Here is a 21,969-nt window from a genome sequence, read left to right on the forward strand (position 1 = left end):
GAATGCTGCCAAGATATCAGTATCCTTAGTTTCATACTCTGGGGTGTAGTAAGTCAATTTATAATCTTTAACACCAGCTTGAAATCCAACACCTGCTTTAGTTTCTGTTTGTGGTGACATAAGTCCCTCCCTACAACTCTTGAATTAAGAATTCTCACAATAACAGGGTCTACTCGATGTTAATTAGGCGTAAATGAAACTTTAGCAAAAATCTCGTAAAACAAAAAGGATATTCAATTAATATAATATCAACTCATTAAAGAAAATTGAGGGCATGCTTAGGTTAATGAATATGTTTCATTCATATATAATGCGTACACCCTGTGTATGTTCTATCCTATAGGAATTCCACTATAGGAATTCGATAGGAATTGAGTTGTTGTTATGGTAAGTTAACACGGTTCGTTATTAAACCATGGATTTGATTTACCAAATCCATCATTATTGTATACTCTTTGATAGGTATAGCGCAACCCAAATTAATCCCTAATCCTTATTTTACAAGTTCTTAATAGGTCTCTTTTCTTATTTGGAATGCAAATACCTAACTAAATACTAATAAAATTCTTTGTTGACAGCAATCTATGCTTCACAGTAGTATATATTTTGTATATCGAAGTCCTAGATAGGAAAGTAGAGTAGGCACAGATCCTCCACAAAAGGCAAAATGTATATGAAAAAAAGATTGATTGAACTTTCCAACGGACTCATTCCATGAGTAAACGATTGAATGGGATTCGCTTGGGCAACGAAATCAAGTCCTGGTCCCCTTTTCTCTCTTATTGAATTAACTAATTCATTTCCTTTTTACTTTTGGATTTTTTTTGATTTGATTTGGCATTATTCAACAATAAAAAAAGAAAAATTTCGACAAATTCCTTTTTTTTAATTATGTGATAATTATGAGAACCAATCCTACTACTTCTCGTCCCGGGGTTTCCACAAGTGAAGAAAAAAGTACAGGTCGTATCGATCAAATTATTGGACCCGTGCTGGATGTCACTTTTCCCCCGGGCAAGTTACCTTATATATTTATAACGCTTTAGTAGTCCAGAGTAGAGACACTGCCGATAAGCAAATTAATGTGACTTGTGAGGTACAACAATTATTAGGAAATAATCGAGTTAGAGCTGTAGCTATGAGTGCTACGGACGGGTTGATGAGAGGAATGGAAGTGATTGACACGGGAGCTCCTCTCAGTGTTCCGGTCGGTGGAGCTACTCTCGGACGAATTTTCAACGTTCTTGGGGAGCCTGTTGACAATTTGGGTCCTGTAGATAGTAGTGCAACGTTCCCTATTCATAGATCTGCGCCTGCCTTTATCGAGTTAGATACGAAATTATCCATCTTTGAAACAGGTATTAAGGTCGTCGATCTTTTAGCTCCTTATCGACGTGGAGGAAAAATAGGACTATTTGGGGGGGCTGGAGTAGGTAAAACAGTACTGATCATGGAATTAATCAATAACATTGCTAAAGCTCATGGGGGCGTATCCGTATTCGGTGGAGTAGGGGAACGGACTCGTGAAGGAAATGATCTTTATATGGAAATGAAGGAATCCGGAGTAATTAATGAAAAAAATATTGAAGAATCAAAGGTAGCTCTAGTCTATGGCCAAATGAATGAACCACCGGGAGCTCGTATGAGAGTTGGTTTAACTGCCCTAACTATGGCAGAATATTTCCGAGATGTTAATAAGCAAGACGTGCTTTTATTTATCGATAATATCTTTCGTTTTGTTCAAGCAGGATCAGAGGTATCCGCTTTATTAGGGAGAATGCCCTCCGCAGTGGGTTATCAACCTACTCTTAGTACAGAAATGGGTTCTTTGCAAGAAAGAATTGCTTCTACTAAAAAGGGATCTATAACTTCGATTCAAGCAGTTTATGTACCTGCGGACGATTTGACCGACCCTGCCCCTGCCACAACATTTGCACATTTGGATGCTACTACCGTACTTTCCAGAGGATTAGCTTCCAAGGGTATTTATCCAGCAGTAGATCCTTTAGATTCAACATCAACTATGTTACAGCCTCGGATCGTTGGCAACGAACATTATGAAACTGCGCAAAGAGTTAAGGAAACTTTACAACGTTACAAAGAACTTCAGGACATTATCGCAATTCTTGGCTTGGATGAATTATCGGAAGAGGATCGTTTAACTGTAGCAAGAGCAAGAAAAATTGAGCGTTTCTTATCACAACCGTTCTTTGTGGCAGAAGTTTTTACTGGTTCTCCAGGAAAGTATGTTGCTCTTGCGGAAACTATTAGGGGATTTCAACTAATCCTTTCCGGAGAATTAGACGGCCTACCTGAACAGGCTTTTTATTTGGTGGGTAACATCGATGAAGCTAGCACGAAAGCTATAACCTTAGAAGAGGAGAACAAATCGCAGAAATGAAATTAAATCTTTATGTACTGACTCCTAAGCGAATTATTTGGGATTGTGAAGTGAAAGAAATCATTTTATCCACGAATAGTGGCCAAATTGGCGTATTACCAAACCACGCCCCTATTAACACAGCAGTAGATATGGGTCCTTTGAGAATACGCCTCCTCAACGACCAATGGTTAACGGCGGTTCTGTGGAGCGGTTTTGCGAGAATAGTTAATAATGAGATCATCATTTTAGGAAATGATGCGGAACTGGGTAGTGATATTGATCCGGAAGAAGCTCAAAAGGCACTTGAAATAGCCGAAGCTAACTTGAGTAAAGCTGAGGGTACGAAAGATTTGGTTGAAGCGAAGCTCGCTCTCAGACGAGCTAGGATACGAATCGAGGCTGTCAATTGGATTCCCCCATCCAATTGAAGACAATCCAGTGGTTTATAGTTGATACAAAGAAAAAGGGAAGAGGGGTAGAAAAAGTTATTAGATAGCGAAGCGAAGTAAGTCCAATGCTATCTAGTAATTTTTCTACCTACTTACCTACTATTGGATTTGAACCAATGACTCCCGCCGTATGAAAGCAATACTCTAACCACTGAGTTAAGTAGGCAATTTATCACCACAAAGGAAGACCCATTACTTCGATCGATTATATATTGAATCCCTTTTCTAAGCAATACCGCTCTGTTATTGGTCTGTTATATACTAAATACTAAACTAAATACTAAACAGATACAGATCAAAGGGATATCCTCTGGCATTAGAAAATATTCATCTTGACAAGAAATTCTCTATATGTTAAGATATCTCTGATAAGGGCTATAGCTCAGTTCGGTAGAGCAACTCGTTTACACGTGCGCCAATGCTTTTCAAAGGAGCTTATTATGCAATGAACATAATCGATCTTATTGCAAAATCAATGTCTTACTTCATAGATTCGAGAGAATAGGAGAACAGTAGCCTGACAAACAGTCGGTTCAGTCCGATTCAGGTGCCAATTCAGGTGCCTAATCAAATAGAACCCTTATGGATTTGCTAGTTGATAAGGTAAATATCCAGCCCACTAAATGCTAGGCGTAATGAGGATAAGGGCCTCCAAAAAACTTCTTTTCGTTCTATGAACTTTAAGGTGTATGAAGTCTCATAGTTAACTCTTGCAGTGGAACGATAGAGACTCCATTTCACTTAGGTTGATTTAATTTAGACCAGAGGCAGACCTAAGTCAAGGTAATCCTCCTTTGAAACACTTTGGTATTGCTCCTAGATAGATCATAATACAAAAAATCAATCAGAGCACAGGGAGCCATCTCATTATCTTTCCGTAAAGAAAAACTATGGTGGACTAACTGATCTTTAAATCAGTTTATGAAAGAGCCCAATGCAAAAAAATGCATGTTGGGTCTTTGAAACAGTTCAAATCATTTCGATAATAATCCGTTTGATCTGTTTTACCGAGAAGGTCTACGGTTCGAATCCGTATAGCCCTAATATGCCCTTTTTTCTATTTTAGGATCTCTATCCTATGTTTTCTTTAGTTTAGTATAGTTTTCATTTTCGCATTAGTATTTGTTTATAGACTGGATAGGCGCCTGCGACATAGAATAGAGATAAAAGCATTACCAAAGGCTCATTCATCGAAAATCAAAATCATACAGACAGGAAAAGAAAAACGAAAAATAGAAAAAATAAAGTAAAGAGTAAATAAGAAAACAGAATATTCTGTCTCATAGTTCTGAAATAGAGTTCTTTATTTTTATTTTTATAGTATTACTTCTCATTATACTGCATAGATTAGTCCTACTATCTTAATTAGGTTCTAATTATTCTAATTAGTAGTATTCTCATTTTTATTTAATAGTCTCTTATTATTATTAAATAGTAAATAAAGGATAGAGCTATTCTTTTTTTATAGAGATTCTAGAGAAAGCGAGACAAAGTGAAACGATAAAGTTTTCTTTATATAAGAATTAGATCTACATACACCATATCTAAATAGAATGGAAATCCAAAAGAAAGGGAGTTGGGATTCCATTGGATGAATCTTTAAAGAAGATGCAGCACAGAGGAAACAAAGGCTAAACTAAGCGCTTTTGTTTGAACAAAAAAGATTCTTGTTTCACCGAGGAAAAGAGAGAAGTTCTGGATAAATTGACAATGCTGAATTGAATTGACTAATTTAAGTTCCGCCTATTCCACATTAATGGGAGTACATTATGTTTCTGCTTCACGAATATGATATTTTTTGGACATTTCTAATAATAGCAAGCCTTATTCCTATTTTGGCATTTTCGATTTCAGGGCTTTTAGCCCCGGTTAGTGAAGGACCAGAGAAGCTTTCTAGTTATGAATCGGGTATAGAACCCATGGGAGGGGCTTGGGTACAATTCCGAATACGCTATTATATGTTTGCGCTCGTTTTTGTTGTTTTTGATGTGGAAACCGTCTTTCTATACCCTTGGGCAATGAGTTTCGACGTATTGGGTGTATCCGTTTTTATCGAAGCTTTGATTTTCGTGCTTATCTTAGTTGTCGGTTTAGTTTATGCATGGCGAAAAGGAGCCTTGGAATGGTCTTAACTGAATATTTAGACAAAAAAAAAGAAGGAAAAGATTCTATTGAGACAGTTATGAATTTGATTGAGTTTCCCTTACTTGACCAAACAAGTTCCAATTCTGTTATTTCAACTACACTAAATGATCTTTCGAATTGGTCAAGACTCTCCAGTTTATGGCCCCTTCTATACGGTACCAGTTGTTGTTTCATTGAATTTGCTTCATTAATAGGTTCACGATTCGATTTTGATCGTTATGGATTGGTACCAAGATCAAGTCCTAGGCAAGCAGACCTAATTTTAACAGCCGGTACGGTAACAATGAAAATGGCTCCGTCTTTAGTGAGATTATACGAGCAAATGCCTGAACCAAAATACGTCATTGCTATGGGAGCCTGTACTATTACAGGGGGAATGTTCAGTACGGATTCCTATAGTACTGTTCGGGGAGTTGATAAGTTAATTCCTGTGGATGTCTACTTGCCGGGCTGCCCTCCTAAACCGGAGGCAGTTATAGATGCCCTAACAAAACTTCGTAAGAAGATATCGCGAGAAATAGTTGAGGATCGAACTCTATCTCAAAATAAAAAAAGATGTTTTACTACCAGTCACAAGCTTTATGTTAGGCGCAGTACTCATACAGGAACTTATGAGCAAGAATTGCTCTATCAATCACCATCGACATTAGATATATCTTCTGAAACTTTTTTAAAATCCAAAAGTCCAGTACCTTCCTACAAATTAGTGAATTAGGAGGGGGGGGCTCTTTTGTGTAGAAAAAGAAAAAGCAGAGCAATCTTTCAAACTTGCATCCGAAATGGGAAATATTTATACAAAGAGGGAGAGATGAAGACAATGCAGCAGGGTTGGTTATCTAATTGGCTAGTCAAACATGAGGTGGTTCATAGATCTTTGGGCTTTGATCACCGAGGAATAGAGACTTTACAAATAAAAGCAGGGGATTGGGATTCCATTGCTGTCATTTTATATGTATATGGTTATAATTATTTACGCTCCCAATGTGCTTATGATGTAGCACCCGGTGGATCTTTAGCTAGCGTGTATCATCTTACAAGAATACAATACGGTATAGATAATCCAGAAGAAGTCTGCATAAAAGTCTTTGCCCAAAAGGATAATCCTAGAATTCCGTCTGTCTTCTGGATTTGGAGAAGTGCCGATTTTCAAGAACGCGAATCTTATGATATGGTGGGAATCTCTTATGATAATCATCCGCGCCTTAAACGTATCCTAATGCCTGAAAGTTGGATAGGCTGGCCCTTACGTAAGGACTATATAACCCCCAATTTTTATGAAATACAAGATGCTCATTGAATGATAAGAAATTCGTGCTCACTTATACAACACAACTCCAGATTTTATTCAAGTCAAGGAATATTTTTAGGTTCTTTTCCTAGATGAAACGGAATACCTATTTATAATTAATTCCTATTATACAAAAGCATTCCAGATAGACTGAGCCAAAAAAGGGTTTCATTTGGATTCCCCTATTTTGAAAATCACATATTAATTTCCTTCATATGAACAGAAAAATAGGATGACTCAAAGAAGTTCTCTACCAGGAACTTTGTATCGCGCACATGACTTAGCACAACTAGGAAAATAAGATAAGATAAAGATAAGCAAGACTAAAAAAATATTCGTCGGAATAGTGGAATACAAAATAAAGAAACGCAAAAAAATAAAGGGGAACCTAATCTCACCCCCTTCCTTATCATAAAGAAAGGGTATATTTTAAAACTTCTCTAAAAAGAAGTGCCTCTATATTTATATTATAGATTTATCCACTTAGATGAATAAATCATACTCTATCTATATTATATATTATTAATAAATATGTATCACAATCCATCTCGAGGTATTTGGATCAATACCTATTCGGTGGATCTTTTTTTTTCTCTGCCAGGAACCAGATTTGAACTGGTGACACGAGGATTTTCAGTCCTCTGCTCTACCAACTGAGCTATCCTGACCTTTTCTTGTGCATCATCCTAGTAGAGTATTTGTATCTATGTCAATTAAAAGGACTAAAAAATCAATTAAAGTATTTCAAATTCAAAATTTGAAAGGGGGGGGGTAGCCCTATGCATTGTGCATGGTTTACTTAAATAATACTTAAAAATAGAGTGAATAACCAAGATTTCTTGCCGATACTCTAATAAAAAAGAAATCTATTCAATGAATAGGATAAGATCCATTGAGTTCTCTTCGCATTCCTTTCCTTTGTGAAAGAGTAGAATGAGAAAGCTAATGAATCTTAAACCCATTGATAAAAAGAAAAAAAAAGAGGATTTGGGGATAGAGGGACTTGAACCCTCACAACTTAAAAAGTCGACGGATTTTCCTTTTACTAGAAATTTCATTGTTGTCAGTATTGACATGTAGAATGGGACTCTCTCTTTGTCCTCGTCCGATTAATCCACTTTCTTTTTAAAAGTTCTCAAAACTTTGAATTTGAATTGAAGAATTTGATTATTCAATATTCGAATGGAGTGGATTCACAATAATTCAAAATAAAATTATGATATGAGTTTTTTATTTCATAATCATTTCGAATTTTATTTTGAAATTTTAAAAAAGATAAAGAACCTATATTATAATATGAGTTCTGTGATTAATCGTTTGCTATGTCAGTATCTATACGTGTTTATTAAATGTATAAAGTATAAAACCCCTCTTTCTCTAATTTAGAATTAGAAGGAATTCCACTAACAACACAACGTAATTAACTCGATTCGTTAGAACAGCTTCCATTGAGTCTCTGCACCTATCCTTTTCCTTTGTATTCTAGTTCGAGAATCCCTTCTCAAAACACGGATTTGGCTCAGGATTGCCCTTTTTTAATTCCAGGGTTTCTCTGAATTTGGAAGTTACCACTTAGCAGGTTTCCATACCAAGGCTCAATACAATCAAGTCCGTAGCGTCTACCGATTTCGCCATATCCCCACTTCCCTCTTCTTTGAGACCAGGATTCCTTGTGTAATTTCATCCATCTCTTAGTTTTTTTTTTGAATCATTGAGTTCATCACTCAACGTAGTCTAGCAGTTCAGTTCGACTCTATTTGAGAGACCCCGCTTGCTTATTGCAATTCTGAATTACATTGATTCTATCCTTGATGTATTTGCAATTCAATCCGAATCAATATATCCAAAACTTTTTATCTCCCCCACCTCCCGTCTTACTTTTTTATAGTATTCGAAATTATACTATAACGCTGGATATTTATTCTTTTTTTCTAATCAGAATTATCAATTTTATTTACTCTGACTTTATGTTCCCCTTAGTGAAATATTAATCCTCAAATTATTAACAAATAATAAAGTCTATAATGATCGAATGAAAATACCCATAAAGTCTATAATTTTCTTTTTAAATATCCTATAGTTAAGCATATCAAGCTAACTTTATCTTTAAGAAGTTTTAGTATTTTTTTATTTAGTATTTTTTTATAAGTAGAACTTCAAATTTAGAACTAGTTAATAGCTAAGAGTAATAACTAATATCTGAGATTTTACGGATTTCCTATACTATACCTATTTCTATTTGTTACACTATTTCCGTTATGTAAGCCCACTTAGCTCAGAGGTTAGAGCATCGCATTTGTAATGCGAGGGTCATCGGTTCAAATCCGATAGTCGGCTTTTTTTTTCTCTATCGATGTTCTACGAACAAGAATCTCTTTTTTTCCGAATTAAATGGAGAATCCAGGATCTTTTATGTTTTTTACCTTACTATTTTGCTAGATACAAAACAATAAAATAAATAATATATATACAAAAAATACAAAAAATACAGATTTTGATGAAATTCCATTTTTTGTGGTACTTTAGTTGATTTTACTCTGTTTATCCTGTAGTTTAATTCAGTTTTAATTTCGATGTATTCTGTAATGTAAATACAATGAAATTAATTGTGTAAAATGAAATTTCAATAAAAAAAAGGAGTCTTCATGTCCCGTTATCGAGGACCTCGTTTAAAAAAAATACGCCGTTTGGGAGCTTTACCAGGACTCACTAGAAAAACACCTAAATCCGGAAGTAATCTTAAAAAAAAATTCAATTCTGGGAAAAAGGAGCAATATCGTATTCGTCTTCAAGAAAAACAGAAATTGCGTTTTCATTATGGTCTGACAGAACGACAATTACTTAGATATGTACATATCGCTGGAAAAGCAAAAAGGTCAACAGGCCAGGTTTTACTACAATTACTTGAAATGCGTTTGGATAATATCCTTTTTCGATTGGGTATGGCTTCAACCATTCCTGGGGCCCGCCAATTAGTCAACCATAGACATATTTTAGTTAATGGCCGTATAGTCAATATACCAAGTTTTCGTTGCAAACCCCGAGATATTATTACTACGAAAGATAACCAAAGATCAAAAGGTCTGGTTCAAAATTATATTGCTTCATCGGACCCGGGGAAATTGCCAAGCCATTTGACGATTGACACATTGGAATATAAAGGACTAGTAAATAAAATCCTAGATAGGAAGTGGGTCGGTCTCAAAATAAATGAGTTGTTAGTTGTAGAATATTACTCTCGTCAGACTTGAACTTAATGAAAAAAGGAAAGGTTCATAGAATTTTCTTCCCCTTCCCCTTTCCCCGAACTAAATAGCCCTAAGACCATTACCATTAATTCGTATTTTCCCATCAACTAGCTAAAATTGATTAACCCTAGGATTAGGATCCTTTTTGCTTTTTTCCTCTATGTTTACATACCACAGTAATTTGCTATAGAGAATTTTTAATTTCTATTAAATAAAAATAAGATAATATAAGATATTATTACTGGAATAAATTGCTATTTGATTTGATACATTGTGATCCTTAACGTTGATGAATTAAGAAAAACGGAAAGAGAGGGATTCGAACCCTCGGTAAACAAAAGTCTACATAGCAGTTCCAATGCTACGCCTTGAACCGCTCGGCCATCTTTCCTACATAACTTATTATGGAAAATAAACTGAGTGAATAGCGAGTTTTCTTATTCCTGCAGTACAGGTACAACCGCAACCGCTCGGGGGTTCCCTAGTTCTATTGGAAAAATTCCTTTTGATCTAGGTGGAAGGATACAGGATTTTTTACTAGAAATTGCGCTCGCTATAAAATAAAAGTTTTAATTTAGGTTTTCCCGCAACTAAAGAAAAAGAGAATGCAAGAATTCTTCTTATTGCATAATAAAATAAAGAAACCTTAGAATTCCGTTTGCATAAGATACGCTACACCATTGAAATCAAAAATAGAGTATGAGACAATTAATAACTTTGAAAACACGAAATAGTTGATGACATAAGTTGTTGTTCAGAAATAGGAAAGTGGAATGAAATCCAGTCTTAGTCAAATATTGCATATCTCTTCGTGTCCAAGCAGAAGGAAAAGGATACAATTTGAGCTGAGCGGAAAATCCATATCTCTCTTATCCATTTAAAACATATGGATTTAGAGCATATGGATCAATCTATTTATAATTATAAGAATCGAATGTGTTTGTTTTTATGTTATTTTGTGAAGGAATGAAAACAATTCTATATAGAATGGCTTGGGAATTATGCCTAGATCCCGTGTAAATGGAAATTTCATTGATAAGACCTTCTCAATTATAGCCAATATTTTATTGCGAATAATTCCGACAACCTCAGGAGAAAAAAAGGCATTTACTTATTATAGAGATGGTGCGATTTGACTCTTTTTTTTTTTGCTTTTTTTTAGACCTACCTATACCTCAGTCTTAGGAAAAAGAAAAGGGGTTGGCATAGAGAGAACCAAATTTGTAAAGCAAGCAAACCCACGCTTCGGGAAGGTGAGGCGAACTAACAATTCCTTCCGTCGTGTATCCTCGATTGATGCGGCTTCAGATACTTCAATTGTAGATTTGAGTATTGAGCGAAAGGTTACACCTACAGGATATGGTATGGTATGGATTACAGGCCACTCTATTAGTATCCGTAGGCAGCATAGGGGAGAAAAGCACTACACCTAGAAATAGGAATCAACAAGAGAAAAACTTTGGTAGAAATTACCCCTTTCCTGATCGGTATCAGGGCTGGGAAGAATGGTTGGGATAACAAACAACCATCAGGTTTGTACTTTGGATACCCCTATAACCATCAAAGATCGTTGAAGTAGCTAATTCCTCTAAATAGGAGGCGTTGAGAACAAAGAAATTATTGGAGCTATCGTTTTCCTCTAGCATTAATAGAATTCATTGGTGTTAAGAAAAACCTCTTGTGGGAAGGTTGGCTAGAGATTTCTTGGAAAAATACCAGCCCCTTTCGGTTCATAATGAGACGGGACTAATTCTATTTTGATTCTATAGATTAAGATTATTTCGCTTAGTACTATTATGTACAGAAGGGAGGAGCCGTATGAGATGAAAACCTCATGTACGGTTTTGGAACGGAGATTTTTTGAATAGAATGAACGACCGTAACGGATGTTGGCTCAATCCGAAGGAAATTATGCGGAAGCTTTGCAAAATTATTATGAAGCTACGCGACTAGAAATCGATCCCTATGATCGAAGTTATATACTCTATAACATAGGCCTTATACACACAAGCAATGGAGAGCATACAAAGGCTTTGGAATATTATTTCCGGGCACTAGAACGAAACCCCTTCTTACCGCAAGCTTTTAATAATATGGCCGTGATCTGTCATTACGTGCGACTATCTCCACTATAGAAAGACAAAAAAAGAGAGGATCAAATTTTCTAGTAAATACTGGAAAAAAGGGCTTTCTACATAGGGATCGTAAAAACAACGATTTTTCCCTATCAGCTGTAGGAAGGAAGGACACTTCACGAGAATCAAAAAACGAAGAAAGTATGGCCTATACTACTACTCTATGGATAAAGTTTCTCAAATTGATAGAGAAAGCACCGTAAAGATCAATTAGTGAGCGACTGGGTCGATACAACTAAAAAAAACTGCTTACTTATCCCATGATATGGGGCAAAATTTAGGAATCCGCTTATGTAATAGAGCCGATCCACTAAGGGATTAAGCAGCGGTGTAGTATCAGATCCCAAAGATAGTAAGTTCTTTTTTCTTTCTTATGGAAAAAAGTCTTTTTCAAGGATTCTATAGAGATTTCATATATGAAACCGGGATAGTTACCTTTCAGAAAATTTGAACGAAGGCTCTATATCTATCTATGCTTCATTCTTCTGAAGGTGGGAAAAAAGATCAAACTAATTATTGAGAAAAATTAGGGTTTGAAACTTAGGTAATTAATTTCTTCTGCTTAACACAAGAACAAATTGGATCGATTTTTGATAAATCGAATTCAGTTAAGATAGGGGAAATTAAGATAGCAATTTCTGAGCCGTATGAGGTAGGAAACTCTCAAGTACGGTTCTAAGGGAAGGAACTGCCTATTCCGACCGAGGAGAACAGGCCATTCTAGAGGGTGATTCGGAAATTGCGGAAGCTTGGTTTGATCAAGCTGCTGAATATTGGAAACAAGCTATAGCGCTTACTCCGGGAAATTATATTGAAGCACAAAACTGGTTGAAGATTACGAAGCGCTTTGAATTTGAATAAGACCATGCTCCTTTTTTTTCCTAAAATGGATGGTTTGGTTGTTGATCCATTAATCAAATAAATTAGGTCGTAAGATCGAATCAAGAATTTCATTATATCCATTTCTTATACCTTCTATTTTATAAGATATTTCATAAGAATAAACCATAGGGATAGGGTCTAGAATAGAAGTAATAAAGTGAATAAAAAAAAGGGGGCCAATCTAAATATTGCTAATATATTAGAACCATCTTATTAATAATTCTAATGAGTTATCTTGGAATTTAGAATCAAATAAAAAATAAAAAACCCTATATTATGCTCAAGGAAAGTAGATATAGATAGGAGCTTATGCCCTAAAAAAAAATACACTAGTTTCTTAAATTTAAAATAAAAAAGATTTTTTCTTACGCCGAGAAATATTTGTTTTTTCAAGATAAACAATGTCCGTTAGGCACCTAACCTTTATGTCATAATAGATCCGAACACTTGCCTCGGATTGACTTTAATATATAATTGCTCCAGTGAATAACTAAAAAAAAAGAAGGGTGGTAGTATAGTAAAGAAAAGAACTAATCACAATATCTATCTTTCAAAATCTATCTTTCAAAATCTATCTTTCAAAGATTCACTAAAAAAAAAGACAGTTGGCGGGTCTCTTTGTATGTCTTGTCCGGAAAGAGGAGGAGTTAATGATTATTCGTTCGCCGGAACCAGAAGTAAAAATTGTTGTGGATAGGGATCCTGTAAAAACATCTTTTGAGGAATGGGCGAGACCCGGCCATTTCTCAAGAACACTAGCTAAGGGCCCTGATACTACCACTTGGATCTGGAACCTACATGCTGATGCTCACGATTTCGATAGTCATACTGGTGATTTGGAGGAGATTTCTAGAAAAGTTTTTAGTGCTCATTTCGGGCAACTTTCCATTATCTTTCTTTGGTTGAGTGGCATGTACTTTCATGGTGCCCGTTTTTCCAATTATGAAGCATGGCTAAGTGATCCTACTCACATTGGACCCAGTGCTCAGGTAGTTTGGCCTATAGTAGGGCAAGAAATATTGAATGGTGATGTAGGTGGGGGTTTCCGAGGAATCCAAATAACCTCTGGTTTTTTTCAGCTTTGGCGAGCATCTGGAATAACTAGTGAATTACAACTCTATTGTACTGCAATTGGTGCATTGGTTTTTGCAGCGTTAATGCTTTTTGCTGGTTGGTTCCATTATCACAAAGCCGCTCCCAAATTGGCCTGGTTCCAAGATGTAGAATCCATGTTGAATCACCACTTAGCGGGATTATTAGGACTTGGGTCTCTTTCTTGGGCGGGACACCAAATTCATGTATCTTTACCAATTAACCAATTTCTTGACGCTGGGGTGGATCCTAAAGAGATACCACTTCCTCATGAATTTATCTTGAATCGGGACCTTTTGGCTCAACTTTATCCTAGTTTTGCCGAAGGAGCAACCCCTTTTTTCACTTTAAATTGGTCCAAATACGCAGAATTTCTGACTTTTCGTGGAGGACTAGATCCAGTAACCGGTGGTCTCTGGCTGACCGATATTGCACACCATCATTTAGCTATTGCTATTCTTTTCCTAATCGCAGGTCATATGTATAGGACCAACTGGGGTATTGGCCATGGACTTAAAGATATTTTGGAGGCTCACAAGGGCCCATTTACAGGACAAGGCCATAAGGGTCTTTATGAAATCTTAACAACGTCATGGCATGCTCAATTATCTCTTAACCTAGCTATGCTAGGCTCTACAACCATTGTTGTAGCTCATCATATGTATTCTATGCCTCCCTATCCATACCTAGCTACTGACTATGGTACACAACTTTCCTTGTTCACACACCACATGTGGATTGGCGGATTTCTAATAGTCGGTGCTGCTGCACATGCAGCAATTTTTATGGTAAGAGACTATGATCCAACTACTCGATACAACGATCTATTAGATCGCGTCCTTAGACACCGCGATGCAATCATATCCCACCTTAACTGGGTATGTATATTTCTAGGTTTTCACAGTTTTGGCTTGTACATTCATAATGATACCATGAGTGCTTTAGGCCGTCCACAAGATATGTTTTCGGATACCGCCATACAATTACAACCTATCTTTGCTCAATGGGTACAAAATATCCATGCTACTGCGCCTGGCGTAACAGCTCCTGGTGCAACAACAAGTACTAGCTTAACGTGGGGAGGCGGCGAGTTAGTAGCAGTAGGTGGCAAAGTGGCTTTGTTACCGATTCCATTAGGAACCGCAGATTTTTTAGTCCATCACATTCATGCATTTACCATACATGTGACTGTATTAATACTTTTGAAAGGTGTTTTATTTGCTCGGAGTTCCCGTTTGATACCCGATAAAGCAAATCTAGGTTTTCGCTTTCCTTGCGATGGGCCTGGCCGAGGGGGAACATGTCAAGTATCTGCTTGGGATCATGTTTTCTTAGGTTTATTCTGGATGTACAATGCAATTTCGGTAGTCATTTTCCATTTCAGTTGGAAAATGCAGTCGGATGTTTGGGGTACCATAAGTGATCAAGGGGTGGTAACTCATATTACAGGGGGAAACTTTGCACAGAGTTCCATTACGATTAATGGGTGGCTTCGAGATTTCTTGTGGGCACAGGCATCGCAAGTCATTCAGTCTTATGGTTCTTCATTATCTGCATATGGTCTTTTTTTCTTAGGTGCTCATTTTGTCTGGGCCTTCAGTTTAATGTTTTTATTCAGCGGCCGTGGTTATTGGCAAGAACTCATTGAATCTATCGTTTGGGCTCATAACAAATTAAAAGTTGCTCCTGCTACTCAGCCTAGAGCCTTGAGCATTATACAAGGACGTGCTGTAGGAGTAACCCATTACCTTCTGGGTGGAATTGCCACGACATGGGCATTCTTCTTAGCGAGAATTATTGCAGTAGGATAGTGGCTAGGAGGATTTGAAAGGCATTATGGAATTAAGATTTCCCAGGTTTAGCCAAGGCTTAGCTCAGGACCCCACTACTCGTCGTATTTGGTTTGGTATTGCTACCGCACATGATTTCGAAAGTCATGATGATATTACTGAAGAACGTCTTTATCAGAACATTTTTGCTTCTCACTTTGGGCAATTAGCAATAATCTTTCTATGGACGTCCGGAAATCTGTTTCATGTAGCTTGGCAAGGAAATTTTGAATCATGGATACAGGATCCTTTACACGTAAGACCTATTGCTCATGCGATTTGGGATCCTCATTTTGGTCAACCCGCTGTGGAAGCCTTTACTCGAGGAGGTGCTGCTGGTCCAGTGAATATTGCTTATTCTGGGGTTTATCAGTGGTGGTATACAATAGGATTACGCACCAATGAAGATCTTTATACTGGAGCTCTTTTTCTATTATTTCTTTCTACGCTGTCCTTAATAGCGAGTTGGTTACATCTACAACCCAAATGGAAACCAAGCCTTTCGTGGTTCAAAAACGCGGAATCTCGTCTCAATCATCATTTGTCAGGACTTTTCGGGGTAAGTTCTTTGGCTTGGACAGGACATTTAGTTCATGTTGCTATTCCCGCATCCAGGGGGGAGTACGTTCGATGGAATAATTTCTTAGATGTATTACCCTATCCCCAGGGGTTGGGACCCCTTTTGACGGGTCAGTGGAATCTTTATGCCCAAAACCCTGATTCGAGTAATCATTTATTTGGTACCGCTCAAGGAGCGGGAACTGCCATTCTAACTCTTCTTGGGGGATTCCATCCACAAACACAAAGTTTGTGGCTGACTGATATGGCTCACCATCATTTAGCTATTGCATTTATTTTTCTCATTGCCGGTCACATGTATCGAACTAACTTCGGAATTGGGCACAGTATTAAAGATCTTTTAGAAGCGCATACTCCTCCGGGGGGTCGATTAGGGCGTGGGCATAAGGGCCTTTATGACACAATCAACAATTCGATTCATTTTCAGTTAGGTCTTGCTCTAGCTTCTTTAGGGGTTATTACTTCCTTAGTAGCTCAACATATGTACTCTTTACCTCCTTATGCATTCATAGCACAAGACTTTACTACTCAAGCTGCTTTATATACTCATCACCAATATATTGCGGGGTTCATCATGACAGGGGCTTTTGCTCATGGAGCTATTTTTTTCATTAGGGATTACAATCCGGAACAGAATGAGGATAATGTATTGGCAAGAATGTTAGACCATAAAGAAGCTATCATATCTCATTTAAGTTGGGCTAGCCTCTTTCTAGGATTCCATACCTTGGGCCTTTATGTTCATAACGACGTCATGCTTGCTTTTGGTACTCCAGAAAAGCAAATCTTGATCGAACCTATATTTGCCCAATGGATACAATCTGCTCATGGCAAGACGACATATGGGTTCGATATACTCTTATCTTCAACGAATGGCCCCGCTTTCAATGCGGGTCGAAGCCTATGGTTGCCCGGATGGTTGAATGCTGTTAATGAGAATAGTAATTCGCTTTTCTTAACAATAGGACCTGGGGATTTCTTGGTTCATCATGCTATTGCTCTAGGTTTGCATACAACTACATTGATTTTAGTAAAGGGCGCTTTAGACGCACGCGGTTCCAAATTAATGCCGGATAAAAAGGATTTTGGGTATAGTTTTCCTTGTGACGGCCCAGGGCGCGGCGGTACTTGTGATATTTCTGCTTGGGACGCATTTTATTTGGCAGTTTTCTGGATGTTAAATACCATTGGGTGGGTTACTTTTTATTGGCATTGGAAACATATCACATTATGGCAGGGCAACGTTTCACAATTTAATGAATCCTCCACTTATTTGATGGGATGGTTAAGAGATTACCTATGGTTAAACTCTTCACAACTTATCAATGGATATAATCCTTTTGGGATGAATAGTTTATCGGTATGGGCTTGGATGTTCTTATTTGGACATCTTGTTTGGGCTACTGGATTTATGTTCTTAATTTCTTGGCGGGGGTATTGGCAGGAATTAATTGAGACTTTAGCATGGGCTCATGAACGCACACCTTTAGCTAATTTAATTCGCTGGAGAGATAAGCCTGTGGCTCTTTCCATTGTGCAAGCAAGATTGGTTGGATTAGCTCACTTTTCCGTGGGTTATATATTCACTTATGCAGCTTTCTTGATTGCCTCAACATCAGGCAAGTTTGGTTAATTTAGTTTGTTTTTTTGTACTGTATCAGCACCTAGTTCATTACTCTTGATAGAGAGGGAGGATCCGCCTTCTTAAATTTCTTTTTCTATTTATTTTTCCATCTAGGATTAGAACCGTATACTTGATAATAATAGCAACGGCACATTATGGCAAAAAAGAGTTTGATTCAGAGGGAGAAGAAGCGGCAGAAATTAGAACAGAAATATCATTTGATTCGTCAATCTTTAAAAAAAAAGATAAGAAGCAAAGTTTCTCCCTTGAGTTTGAGTGAAAAAACGAAAATGCGAGAAAAATTGCAATCCCTACCGCGTAATAGTGCACCTACACGCCTTCATCGACGTTGTTTTTTGACCGGAAGACCTAGAGCTAACTATCGACATTTTGGGCTATCCGGACACGTACTTCGAGAAATGGTTTATGAATGTTTATTACCGGGTGCAACAAGATCCAGTTGGTAAGGATAAAATACCCTTTCGTATTTGTATGGATTTCTGGAATTGATAATCATAGAGGAGCCCTCTTTACCATTCTGTATAAATGGACTATTCTATTTGTATAGATATGGTAGAGGGACGTATCGAACCCTCTTTTATCCACTAGTTACCCCTCTTTAGTTTAAGAGTATAGAGCAGTTTGGTAGCTCATAAGTCTCATAACCTTGGGGTTGCGGGTTCGATTCCCACTACCGGCCCCATACTCCTTCTTTAATGATATATGCATGATATATACATCATCCATTTGTATCTGGATTTTTTGATTTCCTAAAAGAGTTTTGGTCTAACAGTTTTTTCTCGGAAGAAGACAACAAATAAAAGAAAGAATAAAAGAAAGAATAAAATACGAAAGAAAAGCGTCCATTGTCTAATGGATAGGACAGAGGTCTTCTAAACCTTTGGTATAGGTTCAAATCCTATTGGACGCAATCTTATTTCTATCTATTCTTTAAATAACTATACTAAACTAAAAACAAAGAAAACTTTTTTGCATGATTCAAATAACAAGAGTAGACATGCAAAATAACAAGAGTAGATATGCCAAATTTATTTGTTACTGAAGGGAAAACCGTTCCAGCTGTTCCTGAATAGCTTCCTTCAAAAGGATTTCCGCTTGCTCGGTGAATGTCTTGCTAGAAGATATAATTTCTTGGAATTGAGGTTTAGTATCTTTTAGGTGTTTACGTAACTCATCCAGAAATTTATTTACCTGTTCGATTTCTAACGAATCAAGATATCCTCTTGTTCCGGTATAAATAGTAGCTATCTGCTCTTCCACTGGGAGAGGATTTGCCTGGGATTGTTTAAGCAATTCCCTTAATCGTCGACCCCTTGCCAATTGATTCTGACTTGTTTTATCGAGAGCAGAGGCGAATTGTGCAAAGGCTTGTAACTCTGCGAATTGAGCTAGTTCCAATTTTGATTTGCCAGCTACTTGTTTCATGGCTTTAATTTGAGCCGCGGATCCTACTCTGGAAACAGAAATACCCACATTAATAGCGGGTCGAATTCCGGCATTGAATAGATCCGCCGATAAGAATATTTGTCCATCTGTAATGGAGATTACATTAGTAGGAATATAGGCGGAAACGTCTCCAGATTGAGTCTCAACTATTGGTAAAGCGGTCATACTTCCTTCGCCTAAAAGAGAATTTAATTTAGCGGCTCTTTCTAAAAGGCGTGAATGCAAATAAAAAACATCCCCTGGATAAGCCTCACGGCCGGGAGGTCTTCTTAATAGAAGGGACATTTGGCGATAAGCTTGTGCCTGTTTGGAGAGATCATCATAAATTATTAAAGTATGCCGTTCGCGGTACATAAAATACTCAGCCAGGGCTGCTCCCGTATAAGGAGCGAGGTATTGTAATGTAGCAGGTGAATCCGCCATTTCAGCTACTACAATAGTGTATTCCATGGCCCCCTCCTCATGGAAAGTAGTTACTACTTGAGCTACGGAGGATGCTCTTTGACCGATAGCTACATAAACACATATTACACCTTGCCCTTTTTGATTGAGAATTGTATCTGTAGCTACTGCTGTTTTGCCAGTCTGTCTGTCCCCAATAATTAACTCTCGCTGACCGCGCCCTATAGGAATCATCGAATCGATAGCAATAAGCCCTGTTTGAAGAGGTTCGTATACGGAACGCCTGGAAATTATACTTGGAGCAGGAGATTCAATTAAGCGAGATTCGGAAGCTATAATTTCGCCTTTCCCATCAATAGGTTTAGCCAGAGCATTTACAACACGACCCAAGTAAGCCTCACTCACGGGTATCTGAGCAATTCTTCCTGTTGCTTTTACAAAACTGCCCTCTTGTATCATCAACCCATCGCCCATTAATACAATCCCAACATTTTTGGATTCCAAATTCAGAGCAATACCCCTAGTACCTTCTGCAAATTGGACTAATTCACCCGACATTATTTCACCAAGACCTATAATACGAGCAATCCCATCCCCCACTTGAACTACGCGACCTATATTCTCAATCCCTACTTTCCTATTATATTGTTCAATACGTTCGCGGAGAATTTTATGAATTTCGTCGACTCGAAGGGTTGCCATTAGTGTTTCTTGACTCTTTTTTCGAAAGCAAGGGGAAAAATAATGCCTAAATTCTAAACGAAAGTAGAAGTTCAAGGCCTAATTAATTTAATTATCTCTTCCATTCCAGGGACCCGAGAATGCCAATATTAGCACGAATCGTACGGAAATGTAACTCGGTATTCAAACAACTATTCAGAGTTCCTAGAGCTCCTTGTACGGCCTGTTGGAAAACCCGCTGTCGGACCTGATTCATTGCCCTTTGTTTTTCAAAATAAAGGGTTTCGTTTTTAGACTTTTCTAATTGTTCCAAACTAATAGAAGTAGCATTAATCAAATTTGCTTTTTCTCGTTCTATCTCAGAGTATCCATTCATTCGATACTCATCCGCTTCTAGTTCGACTTTCTGTAATCGAATCCGAGCTTTTTCGAGTTGCTCAATGGTCCCTCTACGCAATTCTTCTGAATTTCGAATAGTACTCAAGATCCTCTGTTTTCGATTATCTAATAAATCTTTTAATGAAAGTAGATTATTTTGTAAGTTTACAACTTTTATGATCTCTTCCCGAACCAAACATGAATCTTTCGATTCATTTGGCTCTCACGCTCCTTTTTTTCTTTTTTTGCTATAGCAATTTCCATATCTTTTTTTAAGTATAAGTAATGAGCCTATCCTCTATCTTATTTTTTATGTTTATATTTCAATATACCGAAACCTATATAAGACTAGATAAATATTAAGAGGACTCTTCCGCCTAGATAAAAATATATCATGGTCAGCAAAGTTGTTTCTTTATTTATATTTGCCCTTTAGTTAATAATTTCAATTTCATTAAGAAAAACTAACTAAATAAATGGAAAATGAAAATTAATAGAATTCTTTTTTTTTTTTCTTCAAATCCAAAAAATTTCTCTTTTTTATACATAGGTCGTCGATTCGGCATTGGTTAAAAAAGGGCAGGGTGCCCCTTCTTTTTTTTTCTAGTAAATAGTTCAAACCATTTTATCGATATGAGTGTTCTATATCAGATAAATTTTACATTAGCTATTTCCCGTTTAAATTCGGTACTAATACTAATATAGTTGTAGAAAGAGTACCTCTTTTTGCCTGGACTTCAAGCAGTTTAGCTTTAACCGTGTTAATGGTCTCACATTCTTGGTTTATAGAGAATCAAAATTGATTTACCAATGAGTCGCGAAATGCTATGGTTCTTCCATATGATTTCTGAATTTATTCAGAAGTAATTCGTCGAGATCGTGCACCCTTTTCTTATTTATCCGAAAAATACTAAAAAATATTCTAAAGTGCAGCCGGATAGATCCAATCTATTCTTGAAATAGACAACTCGCACACACTCCCTTTCCAAAAAAAATCAAAACACCAACCACTACAGTTAGATTTATTAGATTTGTTGCTAAAATATCGGTATTAAGCCCGAAACTGCCAGCGGATGGCCAGTGAGCTAAAAAAACGAAAGAATGGGTTACATTTTTCATATGCTCTCCTCTTATAGATAGGACGAACAAAGAACAAAGTTTTTCGATCACTTACTTCGCTCGCCCTTTTTTGATCGGTTTTTTTAATGCAAATAGATTCAATCTAGTAATTTCTTTTAGATTAAGTCTTAGGTCTTGTTTGACCGGTGAAAGGCTTCCTTTGTTGAAATGTTCCGTTCCCAAAATTCCTAAAATAAAAGGAAAAAACTTTCCACTTTCCTAAACTAAGGACGGGAAATAAGAAGGCGAGCATATCTTCTAAATTAAT

At 37.1% G+C, this 21,969-nt stretch overlaps 1 protein-coding gene and 4 non-coding genes across 5 annotated transcripts; 3 read left to right on the forward strand and 2 right to left on the reverse strand.

Annotated features, from left to right (window-relative positions):
- Positions 1-1,011: 1,011 nt before the first annotated feature.
- Positions 1,012-10,108, forward strand: LOC123418731 (ATP synthase subunit beta, chloroplastic-like). The gene has a single exon (XM_045107056.1). The coding sequence runs from the start codon at positions 1,139-1,141 to the stop codon at positions 2,399-2,401; it is 1,263 nt and encodes a 420-aa protein (XP_044962991.1). The 5' UTR covers positions 1,012-1,138; the 3' UTR covers positions 2,402-10,108.
- TRNAF-GAA lies at positions 6,861-6,933 on the reverse strand. Its single transcript has one exon. It is a non-coding gene; the product is annotated as a tRNA-Phe (tRNA).
- On the forward strand, positions 8,530-8,602 carry TRNAT-UGU. Its single transcript has one exon. It is a non-coding gene; the product is annotated as a tRNA-Thr (tRNA).
- On the reverse strand, positions 9,818-9,904 carry TRNAS-GGA. The gene has a single exon. It is a non-coding gene; the product is annotated as a tRNA-Ser (tRNA).
- Positions 10,109-18,513: 8,405 nt separating the features above from the next.
- On the forward strand, positions 18,514-18,585 carry TRNAR-UCU. Its single transcript has one exon. It is a non-coding gene; the product is annotated as a tRNA-Arg (tRNA).
- Positions 18,586-21,969: the final 3,384 nt, after the last annotated feature.

Source organism: Hordeum vulgare, unplaced genomic scaffold (genome assembly GCF_904849725.1).
Source record: "Hordeum vulgare subsp. vulgare unplaced genomic scaffold, MorexV3_pseudomolecules_assembly, whole genome shotgun sequence".
Classification (NCBI taxonomy): domain Eukaryota; kingdom Viridiplantae; phylum Streptophyta; class Magnoliopsida; order Poales; family Poaceae; genus Hordeum; species Hordeum vulgare.